This window comes from Cyprinodon variegatus, unplaced genomic scaffold (genome assembly GCF_000732505.1).
Source record: "Cyprinodon variegatus isolate N-32 unplaced genomic scaffold, C_variegatus-1.0 Scaffold243, whole genome shotgun sequence".
Taxonomy (NCBI): domain Eukaryota; kingdom Metazoa; phylum Chordata; class Actinopteri; order Cyprinodontiformes; family Cyprinodontidae; genus Cyprinodon; species Cyprinodon variegatus.
The window spans coordinates 338096-352164 of NW_015150696.1; the positions used below are offsets into that span (position 1 = coordinate 338096).

The 14069-nt window shown below is 34.1% G+C and overlaps 1 protein-coding gene across 1 annotated transcript in view; it reads left to right on the forward strand.

Annotated features, from left to right (window-relative positions):
* LOC107089192 (ephrin type-B receptor 1-B-like) overlaps nt 1–14069 on the forward strand; it is a 68241-nt gene that overhangs the window by 39034 nt on the left and 15138 nt on the right. Inside the window, exons 8-11 of the mRNA XM_015381840.1 lie at nt 6156–6321; nt 6605–6710; nt 9704–9765; nt 10264–10461. Coding sequence (XP_015237326.1) covers nt 6156–6321; nt 6605–6710; nt 9704–9765; nt 10264–10461 — 532 coding nt within the window. The remainder of the gene's footprint in view (nt 1–6155; nt 6322–6604; nt 6711–9703; nt 9766–10263; nt 10462–14069) is intronic.

Here is a 14069-nt window from a genome sequence, read left to right on the forward strand (position 1 = left end):
ATATATATATATATATATATATATATATATATATATATTTCCATTGTTTGTGCTGTAGCTCATACACTCATACTGTAGATACAGAGTGTGGTAAGATGGAGAGATGGTCTGCATTTTTTATTTTGAATGAGTGAAATTATTATTATTAATATTTAATTATTATTTATTTAATGCATTATTATTATTATTATTATTATTATTTAATGATAATTACTAATTTATTAAATCATAATTTTGCTCAACTTTACATTTTAGGCAAAAAAAAGGAAAGTATTTTTAAGTAAATGGTCTAAGTCTTTAATACCCTGAACTTTCAACTTTCAAGTTAAGTCTGAAGTTATAGAAATAATGACTTGAGTCTGATTGAAGTCTAAGTCATGTCACTCATGTGGCCACAGGGGTACACAGAAAACATGTGAAATTTGGTTTTTTGGTCATTTATAATTTATATGGTAACATTTTACACCTAAAATACCAATTTCCTGCATGTAAAATGGTAGCAAGATGATGTTAATCCCTTGATTGTCCCACAATGGGGAAAATCACTCTGCATTTAAACCTTCCCCGTGGGAGATACCTTCCTTAAAGTAACAGAAAAGCTCAGATATAATTTAAATATCCATTCATCTTTGAAACAATAAATGTAGTCCTGACTGAAGGCTTTAAAAATCAAAATGAGAGTAGAGCTTCTGTATTCATGTAATGATTACTATTTCCATCCCTAAAAGTCGCAAGCTGCTAGAGACAATGCCCAAAAGAATTGCAATTGCAGTCACAGCTGAATGTGTTTCTTCAAGGTATTGGGTTATGGGTAGTAAATACACTCAGAACTGTAAAGATTTTATTTCTAATACAGCAATTTTCCCTCTGCTTCCCAGATAGCAAAATATTAATGGATCAACATTGAAATATAGAGGGCAGAAATATGTATTCAGGTTGAAACCTGATGTTGACAGTGCAAAACGTGATCGATGCTTATATGTTGAATCAACTTCTTTTTTAACCAAAGCTGATACCATATAAAGTATAAAGTTGATTCAACCATCATCTAATTTGGATATACCCATATTGAATCAATAGGCCTCATTCAAGAACTATTCGTAAGAAAAAATTTGTTCTTGAATGGTTACAAATGATTTAGGATCAAATGTAGAATTCACAATTTTTCCCCTATTTCTAATCTTCTCTCAGGGAGGATCCTATTGTACGGGTGCTCCAGACTTGATCTAGGAGTCTTCCTCAATCAGTCAGCTGTTATCCAAACCTAGTTTTTCACTAAATTACTACATTTCATTTTACAATTTTCCACTTTATTAGGCTACATCATATATTATGCAATTGGAAAATTATAAATCAGATTTTTTTTGACTGATGACAGAACTATCTGTCACTACAAGGCATGTCGGTATCCAGGGGATACTTTAATTTGCTTTTATTTTGTTAAAAAAAAAAACAGTCAGAGATCAAGCTACTGTTGAAATAACATCTGGAAAAGAATATGGATAGAAAGTTAGCATTGATTTCACTCGATGGCAGCTCCTTGACTATGGAGTCAGAAAGAAGTCAAAATGTTTTTAAGTTTACAATAATTTTGACCCCTTTCTGACTCCATACTTGACTTTTTATTACACTAAATGTGGAATATTTGGGTTTGGATCTGTCTAAAATATTTATGCATTGTATGAGAGAAATGGAGAGTGGGATGAAGGGATGATAGAAGTGGTCTGGAGATGTGCAGTTTGTGTATTAAAAGGAGATTTTGCATAATTTTGTGTTTTGGTCAATGGCGATTTACTTAATATTTGGTACCTCTTTCTTCCATTAGTAGTTTCATTGACTTATTTCAGATCAAAGGATTTTTTTTTTTACATATTTACTTCTGTAACAGTGAAACTACAGTATTTACAGGTCTTGTAATTCATTTCCCACTGCTTGGTTTTTTACTGGTCCTTCAATGGTACTGCTCAGCCCTCTGTCAGTTGAACTTTGATCTCTGAAACAGTAAAGTTTATCTTCTTCATCTTCGATGCCATTTCTACGAATAAACATCTTTTGACAAGCGTGGGAAGTCGTTGCCTTATATAGAATTATTGGGGTGGTAATTATGCAGAATTACATTTCTCAGGAACACACAATCACTTACGCACAGGTCGACTGCATTAAGTTTACAAGCTTTTACTGAGGTGAAGGAAATTTGTTGAATCTGATGTGAGGTGTTAGTAAAATCCCATTGTAGGAGAAAATGTAAGAGAAACAAGAATACGAAAAGGTCGTTGCATGAGGCCCATTGTTAGGAACAGTTTTAATTCACATATCATCTAAATGGTGCTTGGTGTCTATATCTCAAATAAAGTCCTAATCATGGGAACCCAAGTCAGTATTTTATTACTACAAATTGTGAAAGAGATTTATGGGGCTTAAACCTAGGCAAGGCGCAGTACCTTCCTCTGGTTCTATCAAGAAGCAGGTAAAGAATAGTAAACAAAAAAAGATAAAATGTTCTGTATTTACAGCTTTGAGGACAATAAAAATGAGCCAAAAACAAAGTGAGATGTTGTGCTAGATATTTATTATAGCTGCATTCTGACACAAACTGTCAAACGTGTTACTTTGCCCTTAGTAAGCCTTATCTGCCGTTAGTTTTGTTTTAATAAAGTCTCATATAGAAGTCAATTAGGATTCTGCCTTTTCCTCCGTGAAGCAGTCAACCACATAAAGACTAATTTTAGCTCATAGCTTTAAGTGAAGATGTCCCAGGGGAACAGTTTGATAAGCCTGGTGAGAGAGGACAAGCCTCTCCTTACCAGACAGCTGTGCTGCACACTTCTTTTTTTTTTTTACGGTTTTGTAATTTTTTCACCTTCCTCATCACCTCCAGCTCCTTACTCTCTCCTCACTCACTCCCACTCTATAGATAATGAGTTTTAATGCAGTAAATTTGATATGGTGGAGAAAGTCAGAATTTCCCCCCAATACTTATCTCTGTCCACCAGGCCTTCCCAGATGGGCTGCCCTCCAACCTTTTTTCTCCACTAAGCATGGAGCCAAGCCTTCCTCACCACACACTCTATATTACAAACTTTACCAATTACATCATATATTTTTCTGTAGGTACATTCGAACATTACGCACAACTTATTTTTCTATGAACTCTACAAAACCCCAAATCACCCACTTAAATTTCAGCTAATATTAGTAACATAAATCTATAATATCTTTTACACCCAACAGTAAAGACATAATATTCAAATAAATTATGTCTGTTACCATAAAGACATGGAACATAGTAAGACATTTAATGCCTTGCTGATGATTATTTTGATACTAGAGAAAGACTTAATGACTGACATGTGTAAAATGGGTTTTCCCTATGAATATTTATGGTATAAAACTCAATCATATTTAACCACATGTCTCCTTCTGATAACCCGCCCTTTTTCTCCCCAATCTACCGGCAATTTCCACCCACTCCTCTCCCTCCTGGGCTGTATTCTTGATCATCACCATCATCTCTTTTCCTCTCCACTTTGCTCTGCCGTTGACCTCCCCACCCTGCCGTCCTTCATTCTCGCGGCACAATTCCCTCCCTCTACCTTCATGCCACCACAACAGCATTCCTTTCATTCTGCCTTCCTCTCTTAGATTTAGCCTCTGTAAAACCTTGTTATCTGAAAGAAAATGACAGAAAATAGGAAGTCTTAAATGAGGAGAAGGGGGTACAGATGGAGGTAAAAGGTGACAGCCTTGGATTTATTAGATAGAAAAGATAACATTGGGATGAATGGAACAAAAGAAGTCCACAGGCTCATCTTTCTCTGTGGGTAAAAGCTAATTAACTGCAAAAAGGCTTTATAATATTTGCATGGATTGAAAAAAGTTGAATGAATTAAAAGGGCAAGACAGAAGAAAAGTGATCATCAGGAAAGAAGTGGCATGCATTGGAAAAATAATTGACATAGGAATGATAATCATCCATAAATTGAAAGAGAGAGTGAAATATTAACAGAAAAATTGATGTCATATCAAAGAGGATTATGTCAAATTAAAACTAATGAGTAGTCCTAAAAATGGAGAAAAGAAAGTTGGCAGAAACAAAAAAGAAAATCCAGCCAACTGTGTGGATGGTAAAAAAAAAAATAAAAATTCAGAAAATACTCACCAAGCAGAAGAAACAAGTCTAGAAAAAAGGCAATCCAAAAGCTAACAAAAGAGCAGCAAGACAAGCACCTCCATCCAATTTCTATATCCTCTTATCCTTGTTGGGTCAAGGTGATTGCAAAGCAGAAGGGCTGGAGCCTAGCTGCATGTATGTTTTGCTTATTTTATTGGTTATTAGTGGAAGATAGAGCAGAGATGGGCCAAGTGAGATGATGGTATAGATTAGTAGCTGAGGTAATAGGATAGTCTTTATGATTAAAGATTTTTCCAGCAATTGCTTTTGGACAGAATCGCAACGTAATTAAAGAGGAACTCTGTGGTGTGAAGGTGAAAGTTTGTAGAATTATTAAAATTGTACTGTGACAGACTTCAGTATCCTGCTATTATTCAAAACCATAGTGTTATCTTTTTTTTTTTTTGAAAAGTAACAGTTTAAAGGGCAACACAAAAAAAATACCTGATGATAACTGAGAGTTAAAAGTGACTCATTACTACTTACTGTGCATTAAAACCAAAGAAAACAATGAAGCATTTAAATAAATATAAAAGTTTGAATCCAATCCCTTTCAGCATTTGTATCAGTAGGTTATTATATATTTTTTATTTAAGGCAACATATGGTATTTTAACAACAAGGAGCTGTTAGATAATGTTGGAGTTCTGATATAATTTTATGATGTTTAGTTGGTGAACTACTGAACATATATTGGTTAACTATAATCTAACTGGCTGAAATTGGTTTAAAAATGTGCAGATGTGGCAACTACATTAATAAATTGCAGTCATTGTGGGTGTTCAGAGAATTTTTTTATTCAAGCATCCATCTATTCATTTTCTAGAGCTGTTTTTCTGCTCTTTTTGGAAGGGCACATGTGGCTGGTGCCTTTTTTTTCCCCAGCTGAAACTGCACAAGAGGTGGGATTGCTGTGGACAATCATGGGGTGTATCCAAGCAAATTAATGAAAAGTTAAATGGGAGGAAAATTGTGCCAGAAAAATTTGCACCTGTGCAAAAGCAAAGGGAACAATCACAACAATGAAATGATTGTGAAGCAAACACTATTGTAACTTCAGGTCACTAAATGTGGACTGCAGCTGGAGTAATTGTTGGATTGGTGTGTTAAGCCATAATCTTTAAGCAGATACATAACTAATATCTTGTTTAGGGCTAAGGAGAGAAGAATGGATTGGTGCTCGTTGGTTCTCAGTGGGTGAAAGTTCTCTGTTAGACTAAATAATATTTTGCATCTTATTTTAAAATCAAGGTTCTAGAGTTGGAGAAAGATTAAAAGGAACAAATTCCAAGTTTTTTGAGATATAGTTGGATTATGGTTGTTCTGCTGACACCCAGATTCTGATAATATTTGCCCACTCTACTAAAAAACAATGTGGGCAAATAAATTGAGTGGTAATGAGCCGGGCCAGCAAATCAGTCAGACCTAAATCTCACAGAAAATAACACATTGACACTAGAAGCAACAAGAAAATCAAAAGCAAAGTTTCCTTCCCTAGCAAGTATATATACTGTTCATGATCAGCTTTATTCAGTTAGCCTACATTTCTAGAAAAGAAGTTCTCATTTTTTATAAGAAGCTGAATTTTTGGTCGTTGTTAGCTATAAGCTAAATGAATGAAATAAATGCTTGAAATAAACCACCATTTTTATAAATTATGTTTAGACTTAGACTTAGCCAACTTTTATTGTCATTTTGTATGCAATGTTATATGCAAAACAAAATTTAGTTTTGTACAGCTTTCAGACAGTAAATGAGCAGCAACTTGGCAGTGAAAATAATATTTACCTTTCATAAAGTGCAGCAGTGATCGAATGTAAACAGCATGGGAGAAAAAACATGGTGCAAATTGTATTGAAATTATTAGAAATGAATTAAAAAGTAAATTTTACTTTAAAATTTCAGTCCAATTTATTAAGACTCACCTATAATAACTAACAGTATAGTCTGTCATGCACTGAATTATTGATCTGCCTTCATTGCAGTTCCAGTCATCGTTGCTGAACAGCTCAGTGGTCCAGAGTGATACACCCAACGTTGTCCTTGAGGGCCTGAGGCCTGGCACAGGCTATGTGGTCCAGGTGAGGGCCCGCACTGTGGCCGGCTACGGAGCCTACAGCAAAGAGATGCTCTTTCAAACCCTCACTGATGGTAAGAGCGTGGGTGGGTGGCTGGAGTGTGTGGAGATGTGTGTGAGTGGAGGTTTTCTGTAACAGGAAAGGGTTTCTGAGAGGGAAAAGGGTTGTAAAGTGAATGCCTGTCTGTAAGGTGATTCATTTTGCCCACATATTTAGAGTTGTTGGAGATTTTAGTTGTTTGATACATATTCACTGTCGAATCGCCTGTTGTAGGCATATGAAAGAGAGAGAAAAATAAAATCCTTCATACCAGTTTGTTTGCTAAATTATTTATGTATTTGTTTTTGCCCCTGCAGATGAGTACAAGTCAGAGCTTGGACAGCAGCTCTATCTGACTGCAAGTTCTTTAGTAGGTGGAGTGTGTGTCGTCTCATTGGTAGCTCTTGCCATCATATGCACCAGGTAAATCTATAAAAGATTATACATATAATGTATTTTAAATGATGCACATGTTAGGGAAATAAATTATCAAATTTAACCTATAGATAATTTCAATATATACAGAAGCTCAGTGACAACTGTAGTTTGAAAAACACACAATTTTCTGAAAGTAATAATTTAATGATCCAGGCTTTAAACATTTAAAATTGGTTAATAACATAGGTAACTATGAAATATAAACAATCAGAACTCAAATTTAGCATTTAGATTAAATAAAAGATCAATTATTTTTAAGCTAACAGGTTGTAAACCTGTAGATCAATGAGAGTTTGAGGGTGAGTATGTTGGTGTTTGATATATTTATCTTCAGTGGAATATTTTCTGTTCAGTGGAATATACTTATTTTACTGTTTTTTATTCAAAATTTTGTTTAATCATCTGTAGCTTTAGTTAATCTGAAATATAAACTTTACTATTTAACAGAGATTCTTGAAAGTACAGAATGAGATTTAAAAATTATAGTTTTTCTTCTAAAATAAGAACATTTAAAGAGCCTTCAACAGCCGTTTTCACTTTGCTTTTATCTTCTATGCAAGTCTGGGCCAATATTTTCTTTGTTTCTGCTATCAGGTATATTTCTGGGGTTAATCTCTGAAATCTGACCTTTTCGATGGGTGAACAAATTTTTTTTTTTTTAGGTGGTCCGATTTCCAGGTAACTCTGAGTTATCTGAAAAAACTCAATTGGTTCCATTTAAAAATGGCTTTCCAATGAGTTGACTTAGTTATGGTATGCTTACGCACAAATGATAGCTGCTGATCTTGTCTGGCCAGAGGGCATTAAGAATTCATCTCACCTAAATACTGTTTAGTTTGCTCTGACTGATTGTTGTCTTTGTTGTTCTATAGGCCTCTAGCCAAAAAGCTAAATCAATTTCATTGGTTTGTGTTCATTTCAACTGCTCTAATTCTCTATTTACTTGTGTTGAAAATGTTATCGATCTATAGAAAATGTTTTCCTTACCTTTCAGTTTTTTTACATCTGGACTAGAACTTTTTGCAGTAATTAAATATTTCAATTAAACACATATATTCTCAAGTGTTGAAGAAGATTGTGAATTCGAACATAGTTTGTTGTATAGTGTTTCATACCAGTTGATATTGGTAATTATATATATACTGTATATATATATATATATATATATATATATATATATATATATATATATATATATATATTATAATTTTTTTTTTTAACTAAAAGAAAGACCAGTTTTAACTAAAAGAAAGACCAGGGAAAGTGCTGATTGAAATTGTTTCCCTAACCTTTGCTGAACTTACAGTATGCATGAACCATAAAAAGGAGGGCAGCCCTGTCACCAACCTTACTTAGCTTGGCTTATAGAGGTTAAGAGGCTAAATCCTTCTCTCTGCTCAAATCACCGAGAATGCAAGGCGGTTCTGGAGAAGGGTTCAGTGCAATTATAGATCTTTCTGTCAGACATATTTTCTATTGATATTGATCAGGTATGTATTGTTATATATTCTGATATTATTTTTTGCCCAGCCTTAGCTGTGGATAAAATCCAATTACTGCTCTAACCAATGTGGCAACTATGCAGCCCCAGTTGACATCTGAAACTCATAGCTTCACTTCATTTTCTAGAGTCAGATACACTGTAATTCAAGCTTTTCTAATTCCTGATTTTGATCATTATGGCTTACACCAATTTAAACCCCAAAATGTTTTTTCTTAGAGAATAAAACATATGATCAATCATAAAAAAGAAAGGAGTCCTCTTTCAGGATTATTATTGAAATTATCTTATGGTCCTCTTGTGCTCTAGACTGACATAAAAGTTGTCTGTCAGATAGTATATTTTCTTTCTACTTGCATCCTAATATGTACGGAAATCATAGCAGCTGCTTGAACCGCTCTGTGTAGATCTTAGTTTTGCTTGTGAATGTACTGTAATAAAGTACATTCACAGGTGGGTAGTAAGTAATTAGTTACATTTAGTAACTCGAGTTACAGTTTGAAAAAAAATAAAAAATTATGAGTAGGTTTATTGTGCTGTACTTTTTATTTTTACCTGAGTAATATTGTTGAAAGTATCACTACTCCTACCTGAAGAAAATCTCTGACTACGCTGTCCTCTCTGAGTAATTTGAACCATTACAAAATCAGGTAAACATACAGTAGATATAAACAGTGGAAGTTTGTTCCCTTACCCTAATACTGTATATATACTGTTCTCATTGTACTGATTGGTTTTCTAAGTGCCAGCACCATTTATAAACATTAAATCAGATGTTATTATCCAACAGTTTCTTAGCAGCCTTTTTAGCGAATACTATTTTACTTAAGTAAAAAAATTTTAAAGTATTGCTATTCTTACTTGAGTACAATTTTTGGAGTAGCACTAGACAAGAACAGAACTTAATACAGTACATGGATATATGGTATTTAATTAGACTACCATTTTTGTATTTAAATTATCTGCTTGGTCTTCATGTTAACATGTGGCCATATCTGCCATTTCCCTTAATTGTCATGATATAAACACAACATACAAGTAGGACAAGAAATAAAACTAAAAACTTGACATATAATAAACTATACATAATACTTTCAATAAAGAATGAATTTCTATTTTTTGGTATAGATGATTAAATAATCAACCTTCTGATTATACCATAATTTATTGAAATGTGCCATTATTATGTATCTTCTAAAGATCTAATGACAGATGAAGAAACTGCAGGGAGCTTCTACTTGTTCTTTCATTTACGAGGAGAAGCTAGAAAAGCGAGAGCTGATGACAGAGTGCAGTAATAGTCGTTTAAACTTAGCCTTCTCTTTTGACCAGAAGACTATTTTACCTCAACCCAGTTTGATATAGAATTGTCAATTTGCATTTTACTTTTGCAACATTCAGAGCTGTTGTGTAAAATGTATGTGTTCTTAGGACTTCTTCCCCTGAAGCTTTGGCTGTTTTTCCTTTCTCACTGTAGGAGGAGACATTTGAAGGAGAGTGTGTATGGTGACAAGCTGCAGCAGTACAACACAGGAGGAGGTACAGCCGCAATCTTTATTTCATTGTTATGAAAATTATTAATGAAGCAAAAATTCTGCTTTCACACACACTCACCCACAGACACACTCACACCCACAAGCACATTTTTCTATCCTCGTAGGGACTTTCAATTGACTTCCATTCACTGCTAACCAATTTCTAATGCCTAACTGTGACCCTAGCCCTAATAACCATTACAGGTTCATACTTAACCCTAATCCCAACCTAAACTCAATTCAAACCTTAGTCCTAAACCTAACAGCTAAGCCTAAAACATTTTTTTTCACTGAGACACTGGTCCCCACTAGAGCACTCTGTCTCCATGATGTGCTAAGATTTATGGAAAATCGTCCCCTCCATTTCATGAATAGACGCCCACACACACACAACCACACCTACATAAACACACACACACACACACACACACATATATATATGTATATATATGTCTGTGTATATATATCTGTCTATACTAATAACTTTTTACTTTATTTTTAGAAATAACTCTGAGGCCCGACATGTTCAGTGGTCCGACCCCCACTGTGACTTTTCCCACCCTATCTGAGGGTCGCAGTTCACCAGGGGTCAAGATCTATATTGACCCTTTTACCTATGAAGACCCCAATGAGGCGGTGCGGGAATTTGCCAAAGAAATTGACCCTTCCTGTGTCAAAATAGAGGAAGTCATTGGATCAGGTATAGATTTACATAAACTTGGTGCTTTTGAACGATTGATGTTTTCAATTTTTTTGAACATTTGACTCTGGAGGCTGTTAAATAATTGAAATACAGATGCAAATACAATTCCTGTCTACTTTAAAAAAATAAGTGAAATATTAAACAGAGAAAGCTATACAGTACTTTGGTTTATTTTGTGATTCTAGCTCTCTTGTTAACCAGCTAAAAAAACTCATATGAGTCAGTTCCCTTACTGTTCCACATTTGTGTGTCAAAAAGAACGATCTGGAATCATGCAATGGCAATTTATTATTTTGCTTTATTATTTTTTTCCTTTGAAGATGGCATGTTTTATTCATGCAGCAAGCTTTCACAGGAATAAATTAAAACTGTCTTCTTGCATTTTCTTTTGAGCTCAGTCTCTCTCTGTAAAAATGCTGTGTGATGTTTGGCAAAAGAAAAAAGCTGGTCCCAAAACTTCATCAGAAGTTATTATTTTGAGGCTATAATCTCTGAAATTGAGCTTTTTAAAGGAGTAGGAAAAACTGATGCAAAATTTATCAAACAACAGTATAAGTCAGACTTTAATTAGCCAAACACACTTTGCTGATTAAAATCCATCCTATGCTGTCAAGTATCAGCTTTTTAACATTCCACATGACTTTTTATACATTTTCCCCCTGCTTTATTAGTTTTTATCTGACTGCACTGCTTTTTTCCATATATTTTGGATCTGTTGTAGTCAATGGTGGACAAAGTACTCAAGAGTAGTAGTTGAGTAAAAGTTTTGATGCTCATAGTCAAATCTTACTCAACTAAGTTAAAGTTACTCAGTCAGACATCGACTGAAGTTAAAGTGTTGAAGTACTCACTTTTGAAAATACTTAAGTATTCAAAAGCACATTGATTTAAAAGTACTTAATTATTCAAAAATACTAATTGAACTTTCTTATATCAGTACATTTCTGTGTAATTTTCAGTTTTATTTTCAGAGTGATTTTTAAGTGCCATGTAACTTTCAGAAACCACCTGATATATTGATGCTTAGAACCATCTGCTACAAATTCTGCACAACTTGTAAGGAACTTCAGCATTAAAATGCTCAAAAATGCTATTTTGGTTATTATTTCTTATTTAAAAACAAAGCAAAAACAACACAGGATTGTCCTGCTTCTCCTCACATTTTCATTATGAAATAGAGGTTCAAGGTTGAATCTATTACCGCAAAGAACCTGCAACTCCTCCTACTAAAGAACTTCGTTATATGGCAACACCCTAATTAAAATTATAAACTAAAAAAATATCTGCCCTGAGTTTCTCACATTTGTGGAAGGTCATGCAAATCTCTAAAACAGCGGAGTTCAAATTTAGTCCTAAGGGCTGCTATCTTGCATATTGAAATCGCATTTAAAAAGTAACAAGTAACTAGGAGCTTCCTTGAAATGCAGCAGAGTAGTAAAAGTAGAGTAGTTTTGGAAGTACCTTCAAAAAATACTCTACTAAAGTTCATATATTTTGAAAAATTACTTAAATACAGTAATCAAGTAAATTGCACCATTGGTTGTAGTTTCATCCCCTCTAGATCTTCTGATGTATGAATGTTATTAGTCAAACATAAATACCTGCTGTTTTAACATCTGGACTGTGTTTTTTTTTCTCTAATAATTTTTTATTGCTTTTTCAAGTTCATGGTGACAATAGCAGGATAGACAAAGCACATGTTGAAAATTATAAAATAATAACTAAACTGTTCTGTTGTTTTTCTTTTTTTAACAGAGAAATTTACTAATTTGTTTTACTATTAATATGGCTTATTAAAGTGTGTGTAATGTTGTAAGGGTTTCAAGGATTTAATCTTCATCTTTTTGGTTGGATTATGAGTATTGTTTATTGGATTTTAATATTTAAAGGATAGGTCTCATAGAGAACCATGTGACAGGGATTGTATACTTAGTCTGAGGTATGACATGTAAAAAAGTACTATTCCGATACCTCATAGTTTCTCTGTAATCTCTTTTAGATTATGTTACCTTTCATTTTATTAGATAATATTTTTCTTTTAGCCCACTTAAGATCAGATGGAGGCATGTTTTTTCTTTAGATTTTGTGCCCCTGATAGCTCATAACTTATTTAACACAGGACCAAAAACCAATCACACCCAAAGAACCCATTGAGCCCCTGGTGTTAAAGGTCATGGACTAGATCCAGACCCTCACCACTGCAAGGAAGGGCTTTGGCCTTTGCTCTGCTGAGCCACTTTGAGGAGCTTTTGGTAATCTCTTCTTTTAGTGCTTTATTATTCTGAGCTAAGGGATTCTCATTCCAGCTAGAGGTGAACGAAGAGAAATGAAAATGACATTAAAGGAGGGAAAAACAAGGAGGGGTGAGATGAGATGTGGTCACACTTTGACTACTTCAAGAACTCCATAACTCACTTTTTCTAAGTGAGAGAAAGACTCTGTCAGTGGATCTGTTACTTTTTTTTCTTTCCTGCGCTCCTTTGATTCTCTATCCGATCCTCAGTGCTGACTTTGATTTAGACCCTCTTGAGTTTAGGTTTGTTTTTTAACAGAGAAGTTCTAAACAATGAACTATGGAAGGAAACGCAGAATAGCAGATTGAGAAGTGAAGATTAAAGAAAGAGCCTTAAGGAGATAATAAAAATATCCCACCTGACTCCCTTTTTTCCTTTCCTCTGTAATAACACCCTCTCTTCCCATTACTATCACCCACTCCGTAGGAAATGTCCTTCACAGAAAGCAATTTGTTTGACTGAAGAAAAAGTCGAGAAACACATTATATTTATAATAGGACAGACCAAGACATCTTGTCTAACAGTCCTTTCCTAACAGAGTCTAGACTGAACGTAGATTTGAAGAGCGTCCTCTTTTATTCCCATTCCATCTTCTCTCCGTTCTCCTTCCTTCATTCATCTGTGCCTGTTCTGGTTTACAAGACTGACACAAGGTAGTTTTTAATGAGCGATGATATGTGGAGCACAGATCACTGTGAGCCTCGACGGCACGGCCCTGTCATCCAATTCCCATCTCTCATCCATTATTCACGCACCGATTTTATCTGTGGAGCGAGAGCTTTTATTTTGAAGTTAATTCAATTCTTATGTACTCCATCATCAGATTTGTGGGTTTATTTTGACAAAAGAGATGTCTCTGCAGAATGGAAATGTTCAGGTTGTTGAGGTCACAACTACTTTTTGATCACATTATTTTAATCACATCAGAAAATTCATGCCAGGTGACCAAATACGAAATTAAATATTGATGGTTTTTATGAATTTGACACAAAAAATATTTTCTAATCATTTGTTTGATACTTGAAAAAAATGCAGCTTAGTTCACCTAAATGCTTTCATATTAAATGTTTATGCTAGTATCTACTTGAAAGTAATCTGAGACAGAGGTTAATTTAAGAGCAACTATTTTAGGTTTTATACACCTTAGATTTGTTGGCAACTAGATTTAGACTTGATTTCCAGAAGGAAACTAATGATTTTTACATTCATATTGACAATGCCTCAGGTGAATAATTAATTTAATTTAATTGAAAATGTGTATATATTTAATTAGTTGTAATTTAATAAGAAACCAAAAATTTTCAAAAATGG